We start from the raw sequence: 13,647 nt of genomic DNA, 5'->3' as shown, positions 1-13,647 counted from the left end.
ATAAAAGCTGATTGTGTGAATGAGAAATGAACCACATTCAGAGCACACGTTTCTGTCAGTGTTGGTCAAAATGGGGGTAGCACATGTAGCCTGCACCCCAGGTCATTTCAGGTTCCAGTTAATTACAGTAAAATAAAAGGTGAGTTCATCACTCACATGTATGTGCTCTTTTGAAAATATGAAGGCCAATGCAAGGCAGGCAGTGTTCCCACTTGTAGTGGTTTGACAGAGGTTCAAACTATACACAAAAACGACTCCTGCCATTACATGTGCAAAGGGACCTACGGTGAAGATGTCAATCGTCAATTATGGTACAACCACTCACAGCATCTGATACACACTCATTCACAAGGACGGAACTGCTTGTACAGCTACTAGTCGACAACGACTGAACCTGCAGTGCAATAGAAAAACATCCATCCAACAACCCTCTGCTCACTACCGAGATCAGAATAAATCCATAACTTCCGTGCAGACAATTTAATTTGTGGCATTTCAGCTGTAACTTTTTTCCAGTTAGAGCGGCTCCAACCAATCGGGATCATGCTACATTCGGGTGCTTCTCAAATGTCGGAAATCAAAAACACGAAAAACTTGTCTCGCTTGTACGTGCGTTTAATAGGCCTATGAAATTAAATGTGCTTTGTTTTATCTTATTAATCAAGAGATGAGTAAACAAAGGCGTATATTGTCCTAGAGCTCCAAGAAGAAGAGGTTGAAATCAATCAAGTCCACTGCCGATGTTTACATTGCAAGATGTCGTTGTTCGTAATTAAAGTATTTGTATAAAGATACTAAGACTAGTCTTTTTGTTAATCAACAAAACAAACTTAAGTTGACATAATGTCCGATAGTCTTGAAGGCAGCATTAGTTGCGCCTGCTGTGGCACGCCTCAGCTGCAGGGCTCAGCCGGTTGTGCTGTTTGTAAAGTTTGCCATTTTCGCTTTCCAAATGGGAAAGTTAGGCTTCATCTCACTTGTAATAGCTGCCTTTTCGGCGCTGTTAGGAGAGAGGATTGTCAACTTAAGGTAGTACAGAAAGCAACGCCGTTTGTGTTTAAACAACGAGGCTATGTTTCAGCTTCTGTTTCCTCGTTTTTCTTTAGGAAAAATAAAAGTTCTGTTGTGGCCACCTGCCTCTAAGTGACTTCTGTGTTGAAAACGTTGCAGGAAAAGGACTCTCGCCTCTCGGGAGCTGGTCCAGAATCACCTCCCTAACTGTGTTGCACTTAAAAATTTGGGTGAGTAACGCCAAAACAAAATAAAACTGAAAAATGAACACGAGAGGACATTAGAATTAACTTCGCAACTGTGTGCTTGCAGATTATGGCTCGGAGGATATAACGATCCTTGGAGATGGACTTGCTTTCATCAGCGCTGTGAGTATTTGAGTTGAAGAGCTGCCAAACCTATGCTTCTAAGGTTAAACAAACTTGTAACAACGGTGCAACTAAGAATAAAAGTCCTGTCAATAAAACGTGTCCAGCTTGTCCAACTTGTTTTATGTTTCAGTCAGGGATTTTAATCAGTGGCTAACGCTGTTGTCATGTGAGAAAGAAAACTAACTCAACTCCAAATGAATCCCTCTGGTGGTCTTCAAAGATAAAAATAAATCCGTCTTGATCCTACTTAAAACCATGAACGTTCCATAAAGGTCAATAGCTTATGTGCTTTTCTCTTAAAATGGACTTGACCAGCTTGTCTTAAAATGCAGAAAAGATGTTATTTAGCTACTCTAGAGAAGAAAAACCCTCTTATACAAAGCTTATATGTATCCAATTCTGGGCTATGTACTGGTCCTTTACAATCCACTCTCCCTGATAATTTTTACTTAATGTATGGTGTCATTTTTTTTTGTGCAATATTTTTTATAGTCTGTTAATCTATTTCTAATATCTCAAGGGTCTCAAGTATCCTGGAATGCCATCCTCAGATGTGACGGGGAAGATCTTCTCCCTTGATCTACAAGATTCTCGGATAAAACCAGTGGAGCTGCGCATGCCAAGAAACTTTGATCTGGAGTCATTCAACCCTCATGGCATCAGTGTATACACTGATCCAAGTGGTAAAAGCACTTATCACTTAAGTCACACAAGTCTGCCTGAAAGGGCAAAAACCCTAGTCTAGTGACTTTACTGTTTTCTCAATTTGATCCAGATTTAACATTTCTATTTCTCAACCGATCTGCATTGATAGCACAAAATAAAGTACATTTTGTGATGGAAAAATCAAATCTGACTGTATAACTGCTGAAGATGGTTTATATTTGGTGCTCAGTGTGTGTGTGTGTGTGTGTGTGTGTGTGTGTGTGTGTGTGTGTGTGTGTGTGTGTGTGTGTGTGTGTAGAGTATCTGGACATTTCCCTTTTTAATATGTCAGTGTTAAAAAAGCGAGTAGTGTTTACTTATTTTTTTACAATGCTTTCCTTGTTTCTCATCAGATGACACAATATATCTGTTTGTTGTCAATCATCCTCAACACAAAAGCCAAGTAGAGGTCTTCAGATTTGTTGAAGACGACCACTCCCTGGTGTATCTGAAAACTATAAAGCACGAACTTCTCTACAGGTAGTGTATGGTGACAAATTTAAACTGTACCTACTGTGAACTGCATTTGAGATTTACTGAGTACGGAGCTGTAGTCAGTCTGATAAAGTGTTTGCAAAACTATCCCATGTCCTAAGTTAACATGTTTATGCAAAACATATATATTGTAGTCAATAATAATTATTTTATGTCATTAAAATAATTTGTCATTTGTGGTTTTTCTTTCCAGTGTAAACGATATTGTCGCCGTGGGTGTGGATAGCTTCTATGCAACCAATGATCACTATTTTACCCATGAGATCATTAAAAGTTTGGTGGAGCCTCTTCTCGCTCAGCCTTGGACTAATGTTGTGTACTACAGTCCCAAGGAAGTGAAAATAGTCTCTGAGGGTTACTACTTTGCAAATGGCATCAATATCTCACCAGATAAAAGGTAGGAAGGATCAGCAGGGACATGCATAAGGTCATTCATGCTTCACATGTCTGAATTTCTTCATTGTACCATTGTCTTTCATTTACAGACATATATATGTGGCAGATCTATTTGACCACAATGTGCACGTGTTGGAGCGGAAAGAGGACAATACACTGGCCACTGTGAAGGTGAATGCAACAACATTTCAGTAATATTTTTATATAGAATTTGTTTTTCCATTGATCACTCAGTATGCTTCAACATCAATAATTAAACATATAACTTCTGGAATTATCCTATAACTATTATTTTTGAAGGGAAAAATCTTTATATTTCTAAAATTGTTCATAATTGTAACTTAGATTATGATATTTTTAAGACAATTTACATATAAATGCAGGTGATTCCAAAGGGTTTACTTACTTTTTCTTGCCACCGTAACTACAAAAACAGGTCATGCAAAAATTGCAGTTCAGGGTAATCAAGACACCATGATCACTGTATTATCATAACCTTGTCTATGACGTCTCACCAGTCTGTGGCTGTGGGTTCCCTCTGTGACAACATTGAAGTTGACCCTGAAACAGGTGACCTGTGGCTTGGCTGTCACCCTAATGGATGGAAAGCTTTCATGTTTGACCCCAAAGACCCACCTGGATCAGAGGTTTGTCCATTCACTTTTACCAGATAGTAAATTGTGAGAACCTTGACAAACATCACAAAAACAGACATAAAATATATTATGCTTTATGTGTTGGAATTTTCACACCAATATTGTCTTTACCCAAACAGATGAGCTATCGTTTTAGACTTATTCATTTTGTTATAATTGTCTCTGTCTTGCGATTATGTTTTCTCCAGGTCATCCGCATCCAGAAGATTCATTCTGATCAGCCAGTGGTGACTCAGGTGTACGCGGACGATGGTCATGTGATCATGGGTTCCTCTGTAGCAGCTACCTATGGGGGGAAGTTGCTCATTGGCTCCGTGTTCCATAAAGCCTTGGTCTGTGATCTGAAGTAGGCAATGACTTTGTAAACTATGATTCTCAGTGAGCAGAAAAAAATAATGTTCAATAAAGAAAAAAGAAATCAAGATTTTGCTCTTTGTAAGGGTCTCAATCAGGCACGGCAATGGTGATTTGAACGATGATATACATAGATCTTGCAGCACTTGTGGCCTATGTGAAAAAGTGCAGTTTACCCCATTGAACTAAGCAGGATGTGGTAATAGACCCTCAAGTCTCTCAGGTGGTGTAAGAGTATCCCTCAGGAGCTGGAGGAAGATAGATGCATAGTGTTAACTTGAATTCATAGGAATGAGTAATGAGCACCTTTGAAACCGGTTTAAGACATTGAATTGACTAGATACATGAACCACTGTGAAATAAATGCTTGAATAACTATATTTTCAATCAAACATAAAAAGTTCATGTAGTTGCTTTGCTGTGTATCACAAAAAGAATATTTTTCACTGGTCACCTGAAAATGTGAACTTTTAGATTTTACATGTTCCATTTGCTATTTAAAAAAATGTCACATTTCTCTGTTGTATTTGAAAGGAATAAAACAGAGTCACGCTACAACTCTAGCTTGTCTTGTGCTGTGTTGGTGACAGCATACAAAATGACTGAATATGAGTGAGGATTTTTTATTATGCAGCTTGACAAACAGTATACCAATACTTCCTCCAGTATTTCTTACATAACTCAAGTTACACAAGTCTTATCTTGTTTTTTTTATCAGAAACTCTGGACAGACAGAACTGTCTGTCCAGCCTCCTCCTTATTATTGTGTACCCACTATATTGTGTGGGTACACTGTATTCATATTGCACATAATGTCATATCTGACTTTTTGTACTTATATTTATATGTCAGTTGCTTTTAATGTTTTGTTCTTCTATAGCCCCAATTTTTTTTCCAAGGTGTGTTGACACAATCGCATGAGTGTGATTAAGATCCCTAAATAAATACTGACTTGACTTCTTAAAAAAGTAACCAAAAGAAAGATGCCCCACATCAGTTGCTGGGTGAGAGTTTTTCTTTGGGGTATTTATGATGTCAATCAGGAATAACACATCCAGATTTCCTGAAGTAATGAGGGTAAATCTAATTCTGCTCCTTGGTATAAACACTTTAGCTCCATCTTTGGTGCAGCTATGTAAATGCACTCTGAAAGAGTTCCTGTGTAACCTTTGACTTCTGAACATGGCTGCCATGAGGAAAGTGCTGCTTGCTGCTCTTGTTGCTGCTTTTGCTGCTTTCATTGGACACAGATTTCTTAAACTAAAGTAAGTATTTATTATTCTTAGAGATAAGATAGAGACCATATTTGGATGTAGAGGTTTAGTAAAACAGCTCCTCAATGTTCACATGTGCTGTTTTCTACACTAAGATCAGTACAGTAAAAGATCAAGTCTCAGCATGCATTAAGGCAATAATTTACAAGTTTACAAATATCCAAACACTGCAAATGATATAGTTATAAAATATGGTATAGCTTCTTGCGTTTTGTTTTCTTGTTAAATGTTTACTTTGCTCTGTAGGGAAATGACCCTTGCCTCCAGAGAAGTGGAAGTGAAACACCTCAAATGTCATTATTTAAATAATATTGGTAAGCATTCTTGGATTTATGTTCATGTCACGGTCTTCATTTAGGCATTTACATGGTCAATCATGTTCTGGAGAGTAAACATCTTTTTACACTGATGTCAATTATGTGTAAAGTGTGATCATAACTGAAGAGTTTGAAATCCAGGCAACTGACAGTAGGTCAAGTGTCATCAAATATTTGTCTTGCAATGTTAAGGTGGTAAGATTAAAGAACTAAAAAGGAGTTTCATTCTGTTTTGTTTTGTACAGAATATGGGGCAGAGGATATCACAATACTTAAAGATGGACTGGCCTTCTTGAGCACAGTATGTTATTAATATGACTGCATAGCCACAAATTGCATGAATCTGAATTAATGCATCAGTGTAATTTCATTTATGAATCCTCTATATTAGTTTTAAATTAGTTGTGATTACCAATTAGCTAACTTAAGTGTTTCTGTAATGATCTCAAGTCAAAATCACAGCTCTGTACCAGTGTCTTACTTTCAATGTTTTCCACTCAGGGGCTGAAGTATCCTGGATTGCCTTCATTCTCTGATGATCCAGGGAAAATGTACATTTTAGATCTGCTGCATCCAAAGCCTACTCCAGTGCAGCTACAAATCAAAGGAGAGCTGGACCTCAGCTCTTTCAACCCACATGGCATTAGCGTATACACTGATGAAACAGGTGACCTTCAAATCAGGTTCAACATCTCAACTATAGAAAAAAGAAAAAAAGGCTCTGTGCATAAAATGATTGCAATTATTGTGAAAATATAAAATACTAAAAGTACTAGACACCTTTCATTGGGCCTCGTGAATTGTAATGAATTTAATAAAGTGACAGCTACAGGTACAGCTAAATACTAAAAAAGGTTAACAAAGTTAGAAACATACAAAAACAACCAATTAAAAGTAAGGCATAAACAAATAGAAGTGTAAGGAATGAACAATTATATATGAAGCAAAATATTCTGTTGCTTCATATAAAAATTCTGGACAAACAAACTGGCTTTTATTGCCTCCGGAAACAATGTATTTGTCACAGAGATTAAACCTGATCTCAAACGTAAAACCTCCCAAAACATCAAAAACCATCATTTTCTTTGACCTGTCATGTTAAACCATACATGCTGGTAACCAAGAGTGATGCCAAAATGACTGAAAAGATTAATGATTACAACTTTTAGCAACATGAAAATTTGCAACGGTGTGACAGTGAGACCAGAACATGGGTCAAACACAGACAGAAACTTTTTCATTTTAAGTTCTACCACGCTGTGAGGTGAGAAGGATGACAACGCACGTCACGTTACTCTTTCTTTGCAGATGGCTCTGTATACCTGTTTGTTGTCAATCACCCTCAGCACAAAAGCCAGGTTGAGATCTTCCGTTTTGTTACCGAGGACACACTTGTGCACCTAAAAACTATTACCCACCATCTACTCCACAGGTATGTCCTGTCCAATAAACCCTTAACAGTATTACAGAGTTTACATTTGACAACTTACATATGCTTTTTTAAAAATGATTATTCATCATGTCTTTCAGCGTGAATGACATTGTTGCAGTCGGAGTCGAGAGCTTCTATGCCACTAATGATCACTACTTTATCAATACTGCACTTAACTCTCTGACCGCCATCCTGGGTATGCCCTTGTGCAACGTGGTGTACTACAGTCCAGAGGAAGTTAGGGTGGCAGCCGATGGTATTATGTCCTCAAACGGCATCAACATATCACCTGACAAACGGTTACTATGAGTTCATTTCAACATTCACTAATGGTGTACATGTGCATATTTTTTAAACTGAATACTTCCACAGCGCTGTGTGTTCTAATGCACCAGAACTGCTTTTTTTCCCCTTACAGGTACATTTATGTTTCAGACATCATAGACCATGAGATAAATGTTTTTGAAAGGCAAGAAGGGGAACAACTAGTGTATATTAAGGTATTACTGTGTTTTCTTATTTTCTATCCTCAGAAAAAAAAAAATTAAATTAAACAACTAGTTCAGCATTTTGGGAGGTAAGTCTTCTTGCAGAGCTAGATGCAAGATGTGCGCCACTCTCACATCCATTTATCACGCTATTTATCTTAGCTTAGTATAAAGACTTGAAACTAACCTGCACTTGCTTTAGCTTCATATTTTACATACTGATGCGAACATCAGTCTGAGCATCTAACTATTGGCAAGAAAGCAAATAAGTGTATACATCAAAATGCTGAACTACTACAACTTAATCCTAGACACAATATTTATACATGCTTTACCCTCATTTTGACAGAAACCGATTATCAAGCTTCATTTACTGTGTTCAATGTTTCCAACCAGTCTGTAGCTGTTGGGTCACTTTGTGATAACATCGAAGTGGACCACAAGACAGGTGACATCTGGCTGGGCTGTCATCCAAATGCCATGAAGCTGTCAACATTTGACCTCAAAGATCCACCTGGCTCTGAGGTTTGTGTTCATTATTTTAAAATTATAAAGCTTCATTATTGTTTGAATTTGCCTGACAATTTGCCTTGTCTTTTTGTCTCCCCCAGGTCATCCAGATCAAGAACATTCACTCAGAGCAGCCAGTGGTGAGCCGGGAGTACGTTGATAATGGCCATGTATTAATGGCCTCCAGTGTAGCAGCTCCCTATGAGGGAAAGTTGCTTATTGGCTCTGTTTTCCATAAAGCCCTGTGCTGCGATTTGAAATAATCTATGTATTCTATGTCTATGAGTGCTACTGTTATAGACTAGAAATGTTGTACCAAAAGATCTGGATGCATATGATTATCAAAAAAATAAATAAAATATTTTACCTGATATATACACTGGGTCATTTTGTGCAGCTCATAATTTAAAAGTTGCATAAAATAATAGAACGTTTAATAGTGCAGCCTTAATTTGCATAGTAGTAGTAGTATTTCCATGAAATGCAGTTTGTTCCCTTGATACAGAACAGTATTTAGGATGTTTTAATAGCCTACAAAACTCTAACACAGTCTGACTGGTTCCACTATTTTGGTTAAGGTGAGAGAAGTTTTAGAAAGGATGCTTTACCCATTTTCATCATACTCCATTAAGAAATCTTCATTTACTTTGGATATTTTAAACCTAGTCCCCCCACCATCAGGACGCTTTGCACTTTGTTCCTCTGTAACATCTTTGGCAGGTGCAGTGAAGATGATACCATCTTTTTCTAAATCTAATGCATTACTGTCCTTGTTCTCTACATTTCCTGTCCTCGCACATTCTGCAGGTTCAAGGCCTCCTTTGCTTTCTTGTATTACAGAGCTCTCCTCCTCTTGATCACCTTTGTCCATGTCAGCCTTTGCAGTCATGAACACTTCGCTAATACTCATCATGCGTCTGTGACGTGGCGAGTGATCCAGGGTCAAGATGTCGCTACAACTCTTAGAGCGATTTATGTTGTCTGCAGGTTTTGTTTCTCTTGCTGTGATTCCAATCTCCTTGATGACAGTGCTGTAGTCTTCCTCCTTCTCAGACAGGAAGTTGAAGATGTTGATGACTGACTGCTTCACGTCTGGGTTGGACTTGTCTTCTACAGACGGGGGTTCCTCATCATGTCTGTGCCTGTGTCTCCTTTTCTTTAGCACCTTGTGAGCTGCCACTACCATGTGGACGTTCCAGCTGAAGAACAGAGACAGCCAGGCCAGGCCCATGTAGATCCATAACTCTGCAAATACTCTGTACAGTCTGGGGTATTCTATGTTTGGATTTACACCTGAAATGGGAGTAGATACACGCGCATGACTTTTATAACAAAGGACTTAACCAAACAAAAAATTCAGATGCACAAATAACCTCAGAAAAACATTAACCTTCGATTAACTGACTTACATTGTATGAATTAAACCTACCTGCCACATAATCTCCAAAACCAACCGTTGTAAGTGTGATGAAAGAGAAATAGATCCCTTCCAGGTAGCTCCATCCTTCGAGCGACATGAAGACAAATGGAGGGATCAGTAGGTGCAAGAACAGCCCCCATAACAGGAATAAGGCTGTACAGGTTAACTGCACCTTTTTCTGACAGACGGGAGAAGAGAAACATACACAATAAAATCTTCATGTGATATTACAACTTCATGGAGCTGCCTTACAGTATTCAGATAAATACTAACTCCGCCGTTCAGTCATTTCTTACCACTGAAACACCTTTACGGATCAGAACCTGGGACAGTCGTTTGGCTCTGTCTCCAAAGAATGAACCCAGTTCGCTTATCCATACCAGACACAGGGGGATCCCACACAGACCATACAAGATGCAGAACACACGACCACCTATGGTCTTGGGAGCAACATTGCCATAACCTGTAGACGACAACAATATTTTCATAAACTTTTGTACAAAGTTAACCAATACGAATCAAATCTGGGTTGCCAGGTTGAAAGTAAAAACACTTTACATACAGGGGTATCATTCTCAAGTATTACACATTTTGTCTTTTTAACTTGCTTGGTTATTCATTTTGCAAGACATCCAATGCACAGTTCATTTGCTTGCAAAGAATCTAGTTACAAATATAATAATTAGAAATTAACATTCACTGCACATTTGATGAGTTACCATTATAATCTATCAAGTGTGCAGTTATAGATGTTAAAGATGTTAGTATTTCATCATTCGAGATCATGGTTTTCTCAATTTCTATAGTACGATAACAATCATAATTATAATTAAAATGATTACATAAATCATAGATTACACATGATTACAAGACATTTGTTATTGTGAGACCTATAAGATTAAAAACAATGTAAATCATGTTGATTGAGTGTTATGTTTTATACTGATGTAAATTTAATCCATTATTAAACTCATCTGAAAATATTTCATTAGTGCAGAACTCATACAAACCTATAGTGGTGACAATGGTGGCAGCAAAGATGACAGAGTTCCCCCAGTCCCACGAGTTGCGATGTTTGTCCCCAGTGATGGTCACACCTTGACCTGCAGCCTCTGACACTATCTGTGGAAGACCATTTTAGCAGATAACATCTTAGAGACTTCATTTTTCATGTTAGTATGTTAGCAGAGTTTAAAATTAAGGCTCCTAAATGTGCCATTTAAGAAAATAAATACTTTTTTTCTAGCTATGAAACCAAAAATCGCACGCCACATCACATAGATGGGCATGGCAAGCAACAGGAAGTTGACCCTGTAAGGCATGAATTGAAGGACATGACACTGTAGCTAGTTTTCACCCATAGGTCATAAAATTGTCCTCAAGCATTTTTGTTTTACCTCAAATGTGTCCAATGAATCTTGGACTTCAACCATTTTTTAACCTCAATTTAATGTGTTCATCATTGTGGCAACTGTAACACTGTATGAATTGTGGATGGATTTTTAAACCTCAAGTATAGTATTGTATAGTATAGTATAGTAACAGAAATGAAAAAAAGTCAGGTCTGGACCTTACCCTGTAAAGTGCCATGAGATAATGATTTGGCGCTATACAAATAGCCTAAAATTGAACTGAATTGAACTGAACTGAATATAACTTAAACCATGCAATAGATATGCCTGCTGCTCCAATCTCCCAAATCTTACAAAAAAAAAAAAAGTTTTTGGGTGAGTTTAGGGTAGGCAAGTCTAAATCCACCTTGAAACCTTCTTCCCTCCTCAAATGGATAGGCAACATCTTACCTCATTTAGGCAATGTATAATGTGTATGACTGATATTTTCTTTTTGTTTTTTGTTTTTTTAAGACAAGAAATCTTACAGGGCGGAAATTCAAAAACTGTCCCCAATCACCCTTAACTCGTTCTACTTTTTCGTAACGATACTGATAGCAAACATATTGAATATAAATGATTTATTCTTCTATAAAAACCTCGTGCAGCCATTTAACCGTAACACACCTTATGCAAACGGTCGAATATTTGTGGTTAAGGTGACATGCACCTTCATGTAGGCTACAGCTCACCGCCATGTGTGGATTCAATCATGAATGCTTGAACTTTCTTGTGTTAGATAACAGATGCAGGCATCATATTTAAACAAATTAACATTTTAGTAGCTTAGCTTCACAGCGACCGGGGCCGCCTCAGATAGTTTCAATGGGTATTTTCTGTTCCTGACCAGGAAAAACAAGTTCTGAGGTGTCCTGGCGTTTAGCCCACAGGCGGGGAACTTCTCATCAACTCTCTCTCTCACTATATATGTGGCTTTAATATAGATCTGTGGTTAGACTGTAGTAATACAGTTTAATACAAAGCAATATCTGAACCGTTATTGAATTAATTACTTTTGATTTTATGAGAGTTTATGGGAGCACTTCGGTTGATCCATCTTAAGAGTTACACAGCAGGTTAATGAAAGTTTCCTCCTGTAGGATACACGGAAAACTCTCACAGCCATGGCGTTTGTCTCCCATACTATTAACATTAAGGGCAGATGGGTTCATACCTTCAGAATGTCATCCAGACCCTCTTTTGTTAAGCAGGTATACTTCTTCAAAACGATTTCCTTCTCTAGAATATATTGGTCTTTGGCGTTCATCCAGTTTGGCTCCTCAAGAATCTGGAATATTGCGGCCCCAATCGAGAGGTAGAAAATAATACATGAAGTTAAAAACGGACCTTTATCAGCCATATTAAAGTCATAACTTCAGACTTCAGCCTTAGGACGCAGAGTGGTTCATATTCCCTCAGAGGACTGGCGTTATTCTACCCGCTCTGCTTTCTTCCTGGTAAAACATATAAGTTGCCTCACTGCTCTCTGTGGGGACTGATAGGTACTAACTCATCTCTATTCATTACATGAGTCGCTGTAAAACTTCTTTTTTTTTTTTTTTTTTTAAACCTTGCATCCTTTAATTACGTCGGTATTTAAACCAACGTTACATTTTGGATTAAACTATTAACATAAATTATGCCTTTATTATGATAAATACCAGTGGAAATAAAACAAAAACACTGCAGTTTCACAAAATTCGGTGGTAGAGTAACACTAATATCTTTAACTCAAGTTAAACTACCAAACTAAAAGCACTCATTATGCAGAATGGCCCATTTGTTGTCAACGTTGAAGGATGTTTATTATTGGATTTTAATTATTGATGCATTAATGTGTACATCACTTTAACTTTGCAGCCAGACATCTTATGACTTTCTCCCTGGGGATCAATAAACCTATTTACCTATAACAATAGATCATGATATAAATGTTGATTATATTTTGTACTTAAGTTATCAAATAAAAGAAGTGGAGTTGAAAGAACAATATTTACCTGAAAGGTAGAGGAGTATCTATCTATCTATCTATCTATCTATCTATCTATCTATCTATCTATCTATCTATCTATCTATCTATCTATCCTCTCCATTTCTCTCATGATTGCAGAATAACTGTGTGACGCAGTAAGGGAAACATTCAATAGGGGGCAACAGTATAACTATTCGTGTACATTTGTGAACTGGTGTTTGTTGGTGATGACAGTTACTCTTATCTCTATGTGCGGACATCCAGAGGGTTGGAGTTAAGTGTGTAAAGTTAATCACACTGGGTGGATCCTGGCTGTTCTGCGTGATAATGGATGAGAGGGGTTGTCCACAGTGTGAGAATATTGTACATATGAAAACTGAATGGAAGTCTATCTATCTATCTATCTATCTATCTATCTATCTATCTATCTATCTATCTATCTATCTATCTATCTATCTATCTATCTAACTATAATCAGCCTGTGAAAGATGTTATTGAATTGGGAAGTGTATGGGAGCTTGACCCAATACTACGGCTACTCTGCTGCTTCAGGTTTGAAAGTGCAATACTAAATTGCTGAAGTACACCTTTAAGGCCAGATATATTTGACTAACCTACTGGGACAGTGCCAACACTGGCCATTGGGTTTTAGGTAATACTGAAACAGATGTTCCAGCTGTAGCAGCTGCTGCTAGATTGAAGTCTACGGCACCCTCTGAGATTTCCCTCTTCTTTTTAAGGAGATATTGAAGGTCATCAAATGGAGCCATAGCAAGTATATTTGTGTGTGTCTTATACACTTGGAGCACTACTTTATTGAGGAGACACTAATGGGAAGTGATGGTAAGGTCATTG

At 37.7% G+C, this 13,647-nt stretch overlaps 3 protein-coding genes across 3 annotated transcripts; 2 read left to right on the top strand and 1 right to left on the bottom strand.

The window, feature by feature from the left end:
* The first annotated feature begins 879 nt into the window (after positions 1-879).
* LOC111664937 (serum paraoxonase/arylesterase 2-like) lies at positions 880-4,056 on the top strand. The gene is made up of 9 exons (XM_023419748.2): positions 880-1,029; positions 1,171-1,241; positions 1,324-1,379; positions 1,903-2,065; positions 2,441-2,567; positions 2,776-2,979; positions 3,068-3,149; positions 3,497-3,625; positions 3,823-4,056. The coding sequence occupies exons 1-9, from the start codon at positions 953-955 to the stop codon at positions 3,982-3,984; spliced, it is 1,071 nt and encodes a 356-aa protein (XP_023275516.1). The 5' UTR covers positions 880-952; the 3' UTR covers positions 3,985-4,056.
* A 142-nt stretch (positions 4,057-4,198) lies between these two features.
* LOC111664938 (serum paraoxonase/arylesterase 2-like) lies at positions 4,199-8,380 on the top strand. The gene is made up of 9 exons (XM_023419750.2): positions 4,199-5,253; positions 5,509-5,576; positions 5,825-5,880; positions 6,081-6,246; positions 6,888-7,011; positions 7,110-7,310; positions 7,430-7,511; positions 7,896-8,024; positions 8,111-8,380. The coding sequence occupies exons 1-9, from the start codon at positions 5,171-5,173 to the stop codon at positions 8,270-8,272; spliced, it is 1,071 nt and encodes a 356-aa protein (XP_023275518.1). The 5' UTR covers positions 4,199-5,170; the 3' UTR covers positions 8,273-8,380.
* Positions 6,376-12,284, bottom strand: LOC111664936 (potassium channel subfamily K member 5-like). Its single transcript, XM_023419747.2, has 5 exons — positions 11,995-12,284; positions 10,440-10,551; positions 9,726-9,892; positions 9,439-9,607; positions 6,376-9,302 (listed from the first exon to the last, which is right to left on the bottom strand). Exons 1-5 carry the CDS (start codon positions 12,178-12,180, stop codon positions 8,614-8,616), a joined length of 1,323 nt encoding a protein of 440 aa, XP_023275515.1. The 5' UTR covers positions 12,181-12,284; the 3' UTR covers positions 6,376-8,613.
* Positions 12,285-13,647: the final 1,363 nt, after the last annotated feature.

This window comes from Seriola lalandi, unplaced genomic scaffold (assembly GCF_002814215.2).
Source record: "Seriola lalandi dorsalis isolate HSWRI2012SDOR001 ecotype SW California unplaced genomic scaffold, Sedor1 jcf7180002054609, whole genome shotgun sequence".
NCBI lineage: Eukaryota > Metazoa > Chordata > Actinopteri > Carangiformes > Carangidae > Seriola > Seriola lalandi.
This window is presented reverse-complemented; position numbering and strand designations above follow the sequence as displayed.

Bases quoted from the DNA above. Each gene is read 5' to 3' on its own strand.
- LOC111664937 (XM_023419748.2), top strand. From the start codon at position 953: ATGGGAAAGTTAGGCTTCATCTCACTTGTAATAGCTGCCTTTTCGGCG. The intron at 1,242-1,323 runs GTGAGTAACGCC...GTGTGCTTGCAG, and splicing joins TGTTGCACTTAAAAATTTGG to ATTATGGCTCGGAGGATATA. The intron at 3,626-3,822 runs GTTTGTCCATTC...TGTTTTCTCCAG, and splicing joins AAGACCCACCTGGATCAGAG to GTCATCCGCATCCAGAAGAT.
- LOC111664938 (XM_023419750.2), top strand. From the start codon at position 5,171: ATGGCTGCCATGAGGAAAGTGCTGCTTGCTGCTCTTGTTGCTGCTTTT. The intron at 5,881-6,080 runs GTATGTTATTAA...TTTTCCACTCAG, and splicing joins GACTGGCCTTCTTGAGCACA to GGGCTGAAGTATCCTGGATT. The intron at 6,247-6,887 runs GTGACCTTCAAA...CTTTCTTTGCAG, and splicing joins CGTATACACTGATGAAACAG to ATGGCTCTGTATACCTGTTT.
- LOC111664936 (XM_023419747.2), bottom strand. From the start codon at position 12,180: ATGGCTGATAAAGGTCCGTTTTTAACTTCATGTATTATTTTCTACCTC. The intron at 9,893-10,439 runs GTTTGTATGAGT...TGTCGTCTACAG, and splicing joins CACCATTGTCACCACTATAG to GTTATGGCAATGTTGCTCCC. The intron at 9,608-9,725 runs GTAAGAAATGAC...CCCGTCTGTCAG, and splicing joins TCCGTAAAGGTGTTTCAGTG to AAAAAGGTGCAGTTAACCTG.